The sequence below is a fragment of the Taudactylus pleione genome, unplaced genomic scaffold (genome assembly GCF_031769625.1).
Source record: "Taudactylus pleione unplaced genomic scaffold, aTauple2 ptg000678l, whole genome shotgun sequence".
Taxonomy (NCBI): domain Eukaryota; kingdom Metazoa; phylum Chordata; class Amphibia; order Anura; family Myobatrachidae; genus Taudactylus; species Taudactylus pleione.
In genome coordinates, this window is record NW_028285080.1 from 452,058 (window position 1) to 468,153 (window position 16,096).

Below are 16,096 nucleotides of genomic sequence, written 5' to 3' on the forward strand. Positions count from 1 at the left end.
ATTAGTACGGAGAGAGGCGGGACTCGTGTCTTGCCGCCTTTCTAGAACAGGCCGCTGCTATTACGCTGTAGCTGAGTCTTGGAGGGGAGAAGAGACACATAGTAAAGGGAGAGAAAAGAAGAAAGTGTTGTATGCGCTCCGGACCGTCGCGGTGTGTTGTGTGCACAGCTTATTGGGAGCATCGTCTGTCCAAGTGCATCATTAGTGCTGTCACACTGCTTCTCCAAGCTCATCCTAAGCGCTGGATCTGCACATATCAAGGGCGTTGCAAACGAGCAGAGAGCTTCGCAGGTCAGACTGACGGCGTCAGCTGGAAGCAGTGTTATGGAACAGGAGAAATATTTGCCTGAGCTGATGGCAGAGAAAGATAGCTTGGATACATCTTTTGTTCATGCAATGCGCCTCTTGGCTGAAGGTAAGGACTGGAGTCTACCTGTGGTGTCCTCGCTCTGCGCATCACTATTATACATATGCCAATAATGTTCATTGCAATATAAGTATAAGAGTTTGGTAGAGACATTTTATAGACAGCTACTGTACAGTGCTGTATGCTAGATATAGACAGTGATATTACGTTGAAGATCGTGAAGTGGTATAACCGGTACATGCAAATTGTGTATATATTACTAATACAAGACAGAGTATTGTGTATTATGTTTTTTCAATTGTCAAATGCTTCTATTGAGCTGTCTTTATTTTTTTTTAATTCACATTGGAATTTATTTTGTCTTTATATATTGGTGCTACACTATATTTGTTTGCGAAACAAGGTGAGATGTCAACTTTACTTGATTTTCAGGGACAGTCCAAGGTTTTGAAGATTTGACCCTAGAGATTTTTGTCCCTTTTTTATTCTTTTTAATTCAAGCATTGATGGCACACTAACTTCATTATGCTGGTTCTCTTCTTTGTATGTTGGGTGTGTCTTTTGATAAAAGTTAATATTTTGTTAAGCTGTAAAGAAATACAATAAGCTTTCATTATGACAATTTCACATTATGTTGTCAATCCCATTTTGTAGCTTTTGTGGGTTAGTAACAGAGTGCCAAATTGCAAACGTGCAAAAATTCATAGACACCACAGACATTTGCTGTACAACAATCAAAGCTAGCTGGATACTTACATTTGCTCTTTTGCACTTTGTTAGTAAATAACCCACACAATGTTACAGTATACAGTATGTGTAAAGGCATCTGTTTGGCAGCAAATTGTACATAGAAATAAACTGCAGAATGTAACTTTCGTAGGTGTATGAATTCCAGACCTACACCAGAAATTTTGAGTGACCTATTTAAAATGATGTATTAAGAAAAAAGTATGTTTCCATTACAATTTAGCATTGCTTTATTGCTATTCTATGTTTTCATTTTTTATTGTGTTGGTTTTAAAATCTTATTTTCATTTGTGCCTAGTTTTTGTAAGCTGTGTAATCTAGTTTACCTTGTTACATTGCGTGTATTAAGTTAAAGTATATTTTTGATTTTCATAATTTTTTATGCAGTAAAGTATGTTAACAAAAATTACATACTGTACATACAGCTCTCCTGATTTAACAATTTATTAAACACAGCTTCTTGATCTTTACATTTGCACACACATTATATCAATTGGTACTTACTGAGGATATTAGTTCATAATGTACTGTACAGGCCATATACAGTATACTGCAATCTTTTATTACAGTGGTAAAATATATATTTAATATGATATTTTATTCCAGTAGGGGGAGCATGTGTAATCTGCAAATACCTACATACACTTATCTGCTTAAAGCAAGAGAATAATTCTTAACACAAATGTAAATGTATAACCGTTAAGAAAGTATGGGACTAATCAAACTGATACTAAACTGTCATTCATAGCGTTTTATACCATTTATTTATATGGGATTTTACCATTTAAAATATTTACATTAATACTGTAGAAAATAATACATGTATTGCTAAAATAGATCTATGTTTTTTTTTAAAATATTTATCGGGTGACCGTACAATCGGAAGGTACAGAGGTAAGATGAAATCTGTAAATGCAGAAATATTCCATCACTCTTTTGACCCCTCTGTTCACTTGCTCATGTACAGAATGCAACCATATACTGGTTCCCTCTTTCTTTCCCATAGATGACAACATAAGTATGTACATTGTGCACTTTAATTCTGATTCATTAGTAGACCCTAGAAGATAGAAGCTACAAGAAGGAGGAGTATAAAAAGGATACTAATTAAATATAGAAAATACATTTTAAAGGTATACAATTACAGATTGATTAAACTGCAGTTTTACACCTGGGTCTATGCCTTGTATTCCTTTATTGGCTGCTATAAATAATGGTGTTGTATGCAGTTGTCTGCTCTCTTCCCAAGAGTTTGTTTCTTGTGGAACAGCTTTGTATTAGTCTGCAGAGTAGCATCTTGGTTTAACTTTTGCTGTTTATTCTGTTATTTCCAGTTATTTTAGAAGATGCAATGTACACAGACTGCCATGGACAAATTGAGCTGAAATAAATTAGGATTTTGTTTGGTTAGAGATATTCATAAAAATAAAGCAAATGTGGCATTACCGTCACAAAAGGAATACAATTATAGACTGGTTAAAATAATAAGCATACCATTTTCTACATACTGTAATGTAGAAATTAAAATGAGTGTATTCCTTACATAAAATTACAATTAAAGGATACATTACATTTGGTAAGACCCCACAAACAGAAAATCACTATATAGTAACTGGTTGAGCCTACTTTATAAAATGATGGGGGTGATCACATTAAACTATTATCCATTTAAATGAAAAAAATAAATGCATAGACAAGGTAGGTGGCTGAGGCAGCACAATAGTGATAATGCTCAAGCACCCACAGAACTGACAGTGCTAGCTCCTATGACTGGTACAAAAGTTTACTCTCAAAGTAAACTGCACACTTAAACTGAATAAACAAGATAACAGTTGCTCTACATGTAAACCACACAGCTATAAATGTAAGATGAAGTAAACAATAATGTACAGCAGTATACATTGTTTACATATTGTACTGTATATCAACATACCTGTCAAATACATTGGACCATTAAAGATAATGGGGCTGATTCAAAGTTACCAAAAAAAGCAAGTAACTGCACACAGACAAACCATGTTGCAATGCAGGGCTGCAATACATTTATTTTTATTGCTTGCAGGGTAACTACTGGCTGCTTTTGCATGTAGCCCACAATACTGGACAGCTTTATTTTTACACTTCAATTTAGATTTGAGTTTGAACCCTAAATCTTAATCTCTGTGCACTGTTGATATATGCCCCATCTGGAGTGCAACATGGTTTTACTGAGGTTACAAGTAACTTACTTTATTTTTCTTTACTCCCAACTTAGAATCATCCCCAATATGTGGAAACTCCACAATACTGTAGTAGTCTATTTTTTTATTACACAAACTGAGAAACAGTAACTCTGAATCATCTTGATATTTTGTTTGAATTGGTAAAACATGATTATTTTATTGTCATTTCCTAAAATATAAAGGTGTATGAAAGCCTGGATTGGCTATAGCTAATGTGAGGGGTCCTTCCGCAAAAGCCAGGCTGGACTAGTCAAACTATAACTGCAGCATGGGATCCCCTGTTATAATGGGACTTAGCCTCAGACTGTTCAGTCATGATATAGTCATGTCGACATTTACAATTGTAAAGTCGACACCACAATGTTGACGGTTGTTATGTTGACATTGTTGAAATGTTGACAATAAACATGTCGACATCTGCAGAATGCGGGAAGGGAGGTTACAGTTAGGCACTAGGGGGAGGTTTAGGGTTAGGGGTTAGTGATACTCACCATTGGAAATGTTGCAGGATTAGTCAGAAAGTCATGTTAGCTGACCGCCAGACTCGGAAGACACTGCTTGAGCCGCCTGAACAGGTAAGGCACCACTGGACCACCAGGATTATTTTGATGACTTTCTAATAATGTTGACATTTCATTAGTATCAACATGTTGAAAGTCAATGTCAACATGCCTAGCAGAGTTGTTGGGACTGCAAAAAAAAAATGTACTTCTCCCTTCAGAAGAAACTAGACCTCTGCTGAGAGCAATGGGGCTCATCCCAATACCCTTTTATTATGTGGCAGTACAATTCTAATCTCACTCTGGCAGACATAATATACTTGCATATGCAGGCACCTGTAGAACTACAAGTTCAGAGAATACTAGCAATAGAACACAAAAACATAAAAGTAAATGAGGTCTTTATTTGTAGTATCTGCAAATCCAAGCTGGTGTTCCATTTATAGAGTTTCAGAAATCTCACTAATAAAAATGCAGTTTGTATGTCTAGGTCTGTGCCTTGCATTACTTTGTTGGCTGCAATATACAAGGGTGCTCTCAAGGTTGTATGTAAGAAGCTGATCTCTTCACAAGAGTTTGATTTTTCAATATTTCTTCTGGGAAAGCTTTGTATGAGTGCAGGGACAAACACAGCATTTATAGAGAGGGGTTTCCAAATGCTTGATTGTAGAGTGAGTGCAGCCAACCCATGGAGTGTATTAGTAGCTTTTAAAAGCTATAATCTACTTCATACAAAGTGTAGTGTATTTAATACACCAGACATACTGGGCGAGTTATCACAGAAAGCCATTAGATGCTGCATTAGGTCCAGCCCATCTGAGCTTAATGTTTTTATTCCTGATGTAGCACCATTCCACAATCTAAGTTCTCTGCTTTGTGAAGCATTAGAGCCAGTCTGGGTGAGTAGCAGAAACACCTAGCATGGGCCCTGGACATACATGAAACAATGGTCTCCTTATACACTAATAATAATTAATATTACAGATTGTCTATAGTATTGGTTCTAGGTGAGATATTCTAAAAAATATACTTTCTGTATCAAACCTATAGCTCTTGTAAAATCATTTATGTACTACTGTATTTGTGTGTCATGTTACCCTTGTGTGGTATCCCATTTGTAATGGGGTCTGACTTTCAAAGTGTATATCAATGTAATTTCTGGCTGTTGAGAAATGTGTCGTAGATCTGCAGTCACACAGGAACAGGTTAATCTGTTTCATTTAATTATTCTGCTTCTGTCACATACACTGACACTGTCTCTTCAAAGTTTGCTTATTTCAGCATGTTTGCTTAGCAAGACTCATACACACTAGCTTACTTTCACTTTGCATGTTTCATTTTTAAGAATAATGTAAGCAATGCTTTGTTACTCCATGTGTTATCCTACCATAACACATGTTTTTTTGGTATCCCAATGTGGTGTTTTACTCTAGGGATGCACACATAATTTTTAAATCAGAATATTCTTAGATAATCCTCATTCTCATAATTTCATTGCTCATAAAGTATGACCATCAATTATTTTAATAGAAGCAAATTTTGTAAGTAATTTGTGTTTCTCCCCAGTATTTGTTCTAAAGCTCTGCATCCATTAGTATGCTTCTTGTCTTCTCGACAGGAGTTTGGATCTTTCTTTCTGCAGTTCTATTTTATTTTGAATAGGTAAGGTCAGTCAGGGTCATTCAAAAAAATAGCAAAAGGGCTATTTTATCTAAGTCCACTAGGACAAGAGGCCCATCCAGACTCGGTTTTATAAAATTATCAGGCCTGTGTGCAAGATTAGTGCTTCTTTATTTGGCTGCGTGTATTGGCTATTTAAAAGAATATCAATAACACGCAGGTGTGGGATTTCTGCAGTTCTGCTAGTTGGTGGATTAGGGCTTAAAATTCAGATTTTCTGTTGATCTCCTTTAATGTTATTATTGCTTATAATGCTAATGGTATATGTATTTTTTTAATTTGGCTTTAATATTACTCTTAGCTAAGAAATGTGCCAGTAAATTATTTTAGAGAGGAAGCTTGTTTAAAACTAGTTAGCAATAATATTTCTAAAGGGTAAATTTACTAAAGGTCGATTTTTATCGATCTAAATCAATGTTGTGTTTCTGTGGCTAAACCACACATTTTAGTCTTCACTCTAGGTCTGGCGTGGGGGGACATGCCTGTAAGATGTGCCCCCTCATTAATCACTCCTGGGGGCGTGCCCGGCACTTACGGACATGCCGGGCTGTACCCAAGCTCTCCCCTCTCTGTGAATAGATGCTGCACGCATGTGCACGGCATCTACTCACTGACAGTGATTGCTGCACCACTATTTTTCCCACCCATGAGACACTGTGGCCTGCGTGTGTATACGGCACTCGGCATGTTTTAATGGGGCACTGCCAAAAGGGCAGGTCACATTCCGCCCTTTTGAACACCCTCTTGGCATATTATTTCTGTTAAATATTTAAATATACAGTAGACTTACAAATAAATAAAATAAAGTCTCTGGTAAGCGTCTGTCTGTTTGTTCGGGCTAATCTTGAGAACCAGATATATTTCTGTAGTGATTACACTACACTTCCTGGCACTGGTTTTATATAATAAATAATATTTTGAACACCACCAGCTGCAAGTAAAGGGTCTAGTTAGGACCCAAAAAATGGCAAAAATGGAAAGGTCGTTTATTTACTGCGCATAGTGGTATGCAAATAACATTTGATAATCAAATTGAAACAGAGATCTGGTATTTGCTTGCTAATGATACACAGGAGGCTTACACATATAAAACTAAAATAGATTAATCAAATCTGGATAATAGACACCTAAATTGAATACAATTCTATAATCACATTGGTATAAAAAGAATATAAATTCTAGTGCAATAAATAGTCTGGTGAAATAGTATATTGAACTTGTATGCATACAAAGCTAGTAAATTCTCACTCTTGAGATAAATAGATTGATGTTCCCAACTAAAATGCAACAATGTTTGTGGTAAAAAACATTAGTTGCAATAAAAACAAAAATGTAGCAACAATATTGTTCTCACAAACCAGCCTGTGAATAATACTCTGCAGCAGTGAGTAATCAACTGGCGTCCCCGTGATACTCACAATGTCTCTGCCGTTGGATAATAGGTTACCTCGATCCAATAGCCATGCAGGTTTCCTTCCACCTGTGGCTCTCAATTCACTGCAAAGGACACGGCCCCACAAAGTATCCAAATCCCGGAACCTTCCTCCGTGTATGAACAATAATCAATGCCGCTGTGGCAATTGATCCTGTGGACCAAGGGAAATATCCGTGACAGGAGCGGGTAGCTGGTATCACTGGAGGAGGTGGATGTGGTAATAATAAGCAGTTGCTGACAACCAGCGTACACGTAGACTGGAGGACAGCATCCGTCCAGGAGTAGGCAGCCGGTAATCATGGCTGAAACCAGTACGGTAGTAAGGCGGCAAGTGCCGCTGGTGATCCTGCAATGTGTCCGTGCAGGATATGATGGTCCGCAGCAATGGGGAAATAGTAGGCTCAGCATCGTCGTTGTGAATCATGTGAGCCAAGGCTGGATCGGGTGGCCGGATCGAATAACCGGCAACAGGCTGATCTCGAGTGAAGCGTGATAGGAGGACAAGGCACTTTAAAATTTATTTTTCAGCCTTCTGGAGCACATCGGTTTGTTTTCTAATAAGGGATCAGGTACTTTTGGATTTTATTTATTGCAACATTGCTACTTTACGTATATATGTGTTTCTAAACACCAATTAAAGAATGCTTTCTGTATTGACCAATGAGAAATCTGGGGAGGGTATTTTAAGGATCTCAGTCCACCAGTATTGTTACACCTTGAAAAAGGCTCAATTTGAAGTTGAAACGCATTGGTGTTGTTGGACTTAAGGCTTGAATCCAGGAGGTGGGAACGAACCAAAGGTTACTCTATGCTGTTGGAGGATTATAGATTCCTGCTCTCAGGAAGTGTGGACTTCCATACAATTGAATATAGGTGTATTCTCTTTACTCCCACACCATCTGGTACGCTTTGAATCTTATTTTATGTATGGTGGATTTTATTATCTATGTTATATATGTTTTAGATTCCTATTAAAAACGGTATCATACTAGGGTGGCCCTTTTTTCTCTCTCTTTTTATACAAACGCACATGGGCCCTCATTCAGAGCCGCTCGTTAGCGGCAGTACGCTCGTTCCGAGCGATGTTTGCACATCTGCGCATGCGTACGGTTTTTAGTACGCATGCGCGAACCAGTCAGTGCGGCCGAAAATCGTTGGTACGCAATATAGCGAGGGCCTGCTATTTTGAGTGACAGAATGAGGCGTATGTGGGTGGTAACAGGGGAAGGCGCTTGAAAATGGGGAGTGGAGATCCGAACGCAGGCGTGCTTAAAGGTCAAAACGGGCGTTTTATGGGTGTGCATATTTAAAACAGCAGCGTCATTGACCACGTCACTGGGTTATTTTATAGCCAGAACTGCTCGCAAATTTGTGGTAGCAAACACCAACCACAAGAATAGCGAGCAGTTCATACGCTGGTCGATGTACTCGATTAATCTAATAAATAGCGGACATGACGTAGGATGCGAGCGGCCAGGGGGCGTTTTTAACAAATAAACGAGCGTATGTTTTGCTCGCTCGTTCAGACTTAGAGGTGTGAACAGACTGCAATGTGCGTACGGATCATTTGAATAGCCACCCCTTGTTTTTAAACGAGCGACCACAAATAGCGAACGGCTCTGAATGAGGGCCATGGTACACAATAGTTTGAGGACCCACCCATATCCAGTGTTTGGAATCAGAAGAAGCCCTCCCTTAAGTGGAACTCGCAGAGAAATGTCCTAAGAAATCGGATGTGAACTTTCTGTTGGGACCAAGTAAACTCAGGAACTTTTAGTGTATAGATCACACTTTGACCTTTAGTTTTGTATTGCGCTTGGGTGTTTATCTCCTTTGTTTATATTTGCTCATTGGGTATTTATAGGGATTACCTTGTGACACCTGACAGCTGCATCTTGTGAAGCGCAGGTTCCTATACCTTTTTCATACATGGTTAAATAATGACTATCGCCGTAAATTCAAAATTGCTCTTGTGCTAAGCCAGGGCAGGTCGCTAGTTAAAGTATAAAAAATGATACAATTTTTGAATGTTTTTTGAAAAAGAAAATAAATAATTGCCAGTTACATTAAGTGTGTAATTTCGTTTTCACTGTCCAAAAACATATTGGTAGGTTATTTGTTAGTAAATTTAGATTGTAATCTCCATAGTATAGGGGTTGCTGTAAAAGATTTATTATTCTCTTAAAAGCACTGTGCAACACTGTGGTCCTAGTCAAAAAAGAATAATAATAAGAATTGCCTTCTAACAAATCCCTCTGAGTTTACCTTGCCCAAGACCCTTGTTCTAACATTTTTCCTAATTTGCAGTGCAATCCCCATGATGTATTAAAAGATGTTTTATGATCTAATTTAGATTTAAAGAGATAAACTGTATGACAACAGCTGTCACTAGAAACTAGGATATGGTGTCTTTAGGCTGGTCTTGACTGGCAACTTTAAGCCTGGGATTAATCACGAAAGTGGTTTATATAGAAAATTAATATATGAAAGAAATATATTTGAAAAGTAAAATACTACATCTACCAAACCCACCAGATTAGTATTCAAAGCAGAGACTAATCTATACCATACATAGAGCAATATAATGACCTCTATAAAATACATAGTACATTCTATATATTATATCCAATACACTGTGCAATAAATATATGTCAAAGTATTCAGAAAAGCAGGAGACAGATTTTAAATATATTTAATATTCACAGTGCTATACCAATATGCAGCCACTTTGCTTTAGGGAACTGTAAGGTGATTCACAGTTTAACTGCTGTTGGTCTAGCCTTGGCATTCAAAATCACTGTTTGTTAAAGAGAAGCCAGGGTTGGTCTCCTAATGAAGCTATATTTCATATTCACTACAAAATTCATCACTGTCTGTATTTTGACTTGCCTATAGAATGTGGTAAGATGCACTATTAGTTCCCTTTAAGTTAAGTTTAAAATTACATAAATGAATTAACCTTAAGCTGTTAATCATTAAATAAATTCAGCTTCACTGTCCACATTTCTATTTTTTAACAAATCACCATTGTTGTTATATTGCTGTAGAGCTGAAACCTATATTATTAGGGAGTGCTTTTATCTGTAGTGTGCTGTTATTTATATCCCTGTGATCTTACATAAGTTTTTAATATTGATTTTATATATATATTTTTAAAAAGAAAGGTATACTTTTATTTCACTTGGTGCTGTAGTCTCTCATATATACTTTATGTACAGTATGTAGTTTATATTGTCAGTTAAAAAAAATGGACACCTCAAATATAGGGAATTTACCCCAGTCCTTAGAGTGTGGGCCTTGAGCTAGAATGCAGCTTTTGGTAATGGGGGTGTATTATTATTCAGGTCAATTATCCACACTTGGGGGCCCCCCAGGAGTCTATTTCGCTAGTTTTTAAGGGGTCTGTGTGATAAGCGACAGAGTGAAAAGTGATAAGTCAGTGATAGGTTGCCAGCCAGTCAGCTCCCAACTGTCATTTTTCAAACACAGCCTGTGAGATGGCAGTTGGGAGCTGATTGGCTGGGACCTTATCACTGACATCACTTTTCACTCTGTCTCTTATCACTGCTTAGTACATAGACCCCTAAGTGTCCCTCAACTTTGGACATTTTTGCCCACAAAATAAAAGTACTCTTTTGGGGTGATCTAAAGTATGTTTTAAACTTTTTTTTTGCAGTTTACCTTTGGGGGACTGTCCCAAGGGTGCAGGTTTTTTTTCCGAAGTTTGCACCCCAAAACTCCACTTCTGCACTTTTTTCCGACACCTATCCATTATCGAAACTTTTTTGTATGTTCCATTGCATTGAGTTTCCGCACTGGTAAAAAGCCTCTGGAATTGAATATGGAGGAAACTTTTTGCATGGCGAAATGACATCAATTGCGATACTTTATCACCGAAAACGGCTTTTCGCACCTAATTGAATACGGCCCTCTACCTGAAAATACACTCCAATCTGCTAGTGACTCTTAATCCTGCTGGTTACTAGAATGAAAATGTCATGTAACTACACATTGTAACTATTTCTTCTGTTACAAAGATGCTGCTCTCTATGCAGCTGGAATCAGTCTCCACTGTCAGTCATTCTGCTGCTCTCAGCAGTGAGGCCCTGATTCAGAGGCGCTCGCTATTTGCGAGGGCTCGCTCTGAATCAGGGCGGGCCGTTTTTTTTTTTTTACCCCGGCCTCCAGGACGTTCGCTAAGCTGTGGGTGACCACCCACAGCTTTAGCGGGCGGCCTGTCGATGGTCGCGATTATCCTTGTGGTAGGGTCTCATCCATCGCAAACCCCAGTGAACTTCCTGCTGTAATAGAGCAGGAAGTTCACTACTGACATCACGCATGATGTCAGTAGGGCCACCCACAAACGGCAGGCGTTCCTTCGGGAATACCTTCATTTGTGCAGCCCCTCTGACCCGCCTACAAAACGGGCAAGCTGTCGATCAACATCGACAGCTGCCCTGTCTTGTAGCGAGCCCCGGAGCGAGTGATTTCTCACTCGCTCCGGGGCTTGCGCACGCGTGCTGTGCGCACTGCACGGCCATCAACCCGATAGCGAGCGCTTTGCGCTTGCGAGCGGGTCTGAATCAGGCCCTGAGTCATCTCTGTTACCCACAAAGGTCAAATCAATTGACTTATTCAGCCCTCTCTCTGTGTAGGTACAAATAGTGTATATCTGCCTGCTGTATCTCTCTACAATAACCAGTAAACCCTGTGTAATTTACTTGTGTGTTTTTTTCTCAATCTGTGTTATAGAAACCAGCTACAGATCTGACACACACTTTAACACAATTTAGGGTATATTTACTAAAGTGAGAGATTTTAGAAATGGAGATGTTGCCTATAGCACCCAATCAGATTCTAGCTATTATCTTCTAGAAGCTGCTAGTTAAATGTTAGGTAAAATCTGATTGGTTGCTATAGGCAACATCTCCACTTCTAAAAATTTTCACTTTAGTAAATATACCCCTTGTGTGTGATCCAATAGATTATCACACTGCCATTTTAGACTGCTAAGGCAGTGTAGAAATATCATGCTAATTTCATGTGTATAATATTTTCATGGGGTGCTTAGATACATACCCTGACTATATTAAAACCCTTGAGAATTTTACACTGATCGTTACTCTCAGGGAAATACTCTTTGATACTTATTTATGACCACAGACAAGTGTCAGACCCAGTGATTCATTTATGTGCTCAGGTTAGATTTCTGCTAATAACATGCGTACAGTTCTATTGAGAACACTTTCACTCCATCCTAGCTATATGGTAGGATTGTCTCTAGTGTCACTCTGGCCAAAATACAATTACTGCAAAATAGTCGGTGTGTATATCACCTTCTCAAACAGATAAATATTAAGGCCCTTTATATTTGTGGAGTAGTGATCTTTATAACAGATCTACTGATGGGTTCTTTCTGTTGCTGCGTCAGCTATAGTCAATAGAAAAGTGTCACAGCAGAGTATGTTAACCCCCTTGTCTGCAAATAAAATAGCTGCTGTGCCTTCAGGTGATTTGTTATCAAGTTAAGTATAACCCTAGATGATATAGCCTGTTAATTAAGGCATTCAGTATGTCTGAGGATCCTCCATTCAACGGGCATGCTGATCTAGGTTCAACCTACTTGCAACTACTGAATAAGGTTTTGTGTTAACTAGTATATCACTCTTCTACCTCTCAGGTATAATATAACCCCATGTGTGACACTGTTATAAATACAATGCTTCAATACCGAATCACATATTGGAAAGTATCATTGTTATTTCGGTAGTTATGAGACCGGCACCAGCGATGCTGTGGGTCTCAATACTAACATCTAAATCCCCACAAAGGAAATAAGATAGGCATGGAAATGCTGATGCCTGTCTTAATCCCGACGCCGGAATGCCAAAGGATGCTAGAATGAACCAGATAAGTCTGGGGCGCCCTTAGCATTAGCCGTGGGGGTGGGGGGGGTTAGGTTTATGGAGTGTAGCAGGTTAGGGTTAGGTTTTGGGAGGGGGAGGTTAGGGTTAAGCACCACTGGGGGGTTAGGGTCAGGCACTAAGGGGGAGGGTTAGGTTTAGAAATGAAGGGGGTGGTTAGGTTTAGGCACTAACGGGGAGGGTTAGGATGCAGTTTGGGGAGGGTTATGGTTAGGCTATATAGGGATGCCGCTGATGGTATTCTGACAGGTGGCATCCCAACAGCCGCTATTACATAGCCATTCCTGTTATTTCATATAGCTGCTGTTGTCTGCATTAAAGATAAATCCCCTTGAGAGATACTCTGCAGTCAGGGAGCCACACTGCACAACAGGTTAAATACACATCAATGTCATTATGCACATAGCAGGAGGTATGGCTGCAAAATGAAAAATAAAAAACAATGTATTGCTAACTGCCTAAATTAAAGATAGCTTGGCCATTATTAACACTAAAAGGTCATATAGGTGTACGTCAAACTGGGTCCATTTGCTTTATCAAATGCATCATGGATGGCCTGATTCAGCAGCGATTGCAAATGCTATTACACACGCAATCAGCTGATTGTTGCGTTCTGCGCACGCGATCGCAGTGACTACGCAGACCCATCACAGAGTGATTGACAGGAAGTACCATTGGGGGTGGTGACAGGGGGGGTGATCGGCGAAACGCAGGCGTGTCAGTGTGTTTGAACACCGTTGCAGGGGCTTGCATAAATTAGTCATTGTGATGCCATACGCAGCTTTGGCTTACACTGCATGCAATGAGGTTATTAATTCCTGAGTAAGGTCAGACCTTGTGCAAGTGTGCGTGAGTCTGCAATTGTACTTGATGTTACCGATGTTTTCTTGCTAAGTATTACAGAGGTGTGTAAGGTAAAGGGGGAATCCTTATGTTAGGCTGCGTATGACATTGTGACCTTATTCTTTATCATATCTTCGCAGTGAGACTGCATGTGTAATCGCTATTGCGATCGCAGTTGTGATCCCTACTGAATCAGAGCCAAAGCTCAGAAAGCCTTGACCACTATCTTTGTCAGTGATACCCCATTTGCAAGTCTGTATCAAAGCCAATTTGTGTTTGGTCTTCTGACTTATCCCCACCCCAATTCTTTGATAAGTTTAAAACATTAATTCCACTGAGTGTCTATGCTGCTTTGAGTTCTATTTGCAACTACAGCTTCTTCTGTGACTGGCATTCTCTTGTGTTGCTAGTTTTCCCAATTACCTTTTCTTTTCACAGTGAACACACGCATGCACACACACACACACTGTATTCTGCTTTTATCACACACGCACACATGCATCCACACGCACATTGTATATTTCTTTTATCATTTATCCAGCTTTCATGCTGTTTTTTTTCCTCACTCTCTTTTCCGTCTCTGAGTTTGTTCTGCGTATTATCAATGTAACCATTAATTTGCCTTTGACAATCTTCAAAGTTAGTTCTGATTGTGATCTAGTTTCAGTGGCATTAATTAAAGCTTTGTAAGATTCAGGAAGGCTGCGTAATTTAAAGTTATCTCATCGTTTTTGCAACTACTCTGAAATATGTAGGAATTCCTCTGCATGCACTTGTATTTCCTGAGGCTTTTGCAGTCTCATATATTATGTGCATAGAGTGCAGATATACATTGCCATAAACAATTGAGCTTTCATGCAGTGCATACAGTGCACACATCCTTTGAGCGGGGCATCTTTTGATATGATGCATTTGATATCCCACTAGAAGGCTGATTAATATAACTTTATACCCAGCACTCTCCTATATGACTATATGAACTGTTCCTTTGAGGACCACAATACCAGCAAACACAGTATGCAAGGCAAGACAACCTTGACTTACTATATTGTTCTCTATATGACTATAATAGAGCACAATAATGTTCCACCATGTGTGTAAATATATATATATATATATATATATATTTACACACATGGTAAAGGGCATTGGCCCGAAACGTTGGAACGCTGATTAAAAATCTCTGACTTTACTACCAGTCGTGGAGTGCCGCCATCCTTTCTTGCTTGTTGTACAGGACCTGGTGGTCCATGGAGGGCACCCACGCTATTATCTACATTATCTGAGTGAGTGCCAGGATCACCATTTCTATATATATATATATATATATATATATATATATATATATATATATATATATTTATATATATATATATATATTATATAGTATAATATAGTTATTCAAGAATGTCCATACAACATACTGGTTATGCTGTATAAGAGTTGTGTGGGGAAGCAGTCGGGAAGCAAAGCACTAATGACAGGCGTCGTAATCCTGACGCCTGTCATTAGACCTATGCCGGGAGCCCAGCGCCCGGCATACCGAACGAAGATAAGCCAGGCGCTGGGAGCGGACACCCCGTGGGGGGGAGGGTTAGGTTTTAGGGCTTCGGGGGGGATGGGGGACTTAGGGTTAAGCACCCCCCTGGGAGGGTTAGGTTTAGGCTAGGGGAAGGGTGGGTTAGGTTTAGGCACTTAGAGGGGGTTAGGCACTGGGGGGGAAGGTTAGGTTTAGGCACCCCTAAGGGAGGGTTAGGGTTGGGGGGTAGATTAGGGTTAATTACCTTTACAACCAGTCAGGATTTCCATCTCTGCCGGGCTATCGCTGTCAGGATTTGATCCCTCGGCCAGCGGGATTACATACCGATTCCGTTGTGTGATCATGAAATAGCAGTTAATGTACTGCTAGAACTGGTTTCACTTGTGAAAATTGGTCATTATGATATATAAGTGAAAGATCAGTTTTCAAAGGAATGAGATACCCTTCTAATATAACCACAATCATGCAAACAGTCATTCATTCAACAAGTTTCATGTGAAATGTTAGTGACTGAAGGACCTTTTTATCAATTAATATTTGCGGGTTATACCCCAAAAACACATTTTCAGGGAGACCTGCAAATATTAAGTATGTCCTGCATGTATGTATAGAGGATCGCAGTAGATGTCGGAGTTATCTGCTACAATCCTCCATTTTTTACCTCAAAAGTAAACCCTATAGGTTTCTAAGGGGGCTGCTTTATTGTCGAATTTACTCCGCTAGTTAACACCATATTTAGATGGTGTTAGCCATTATTGTCTATGGGCTTCTTTATGCACCATTTACGAGGAGAGGGATCCTTACCCGGTAATGGCTGTCCTGATGAAAAAGTGAAGTG

The 16,096-nt window shown here is 39.2% G+C and overlaps 1 protein-coding gene across 3 annotated transcripts in view; it reads left to right on the plus strand.

The window, feature by feature from the left end:
* The first annotated feature begins 239 nt into the window (after window positions 1-239).
* Window positions 240-16,096, plus strand: part of KHDRBS2 (KH RNA binding domain containing, signal transduction associated 2) — a 554,229-nt gene continuing 538,372 nt past the window's right edge. For all 3 annotated transcript variants that reach the window (XR_015872448.1, XR_015872449.1, XM_088455914.1), the window contains exon 1: window positions 240-415. Coding sequence is in view for 1 of the 3 variants with exons in the window: in XM_088455914.1 (XP_088312040.1) it covers window positions 325-415 (91 nt within the window). In the remaining 2 variants the exon portion in view is untranslated. The remainder of the gene's footprint in view (window positions 416-16,096) is intronic.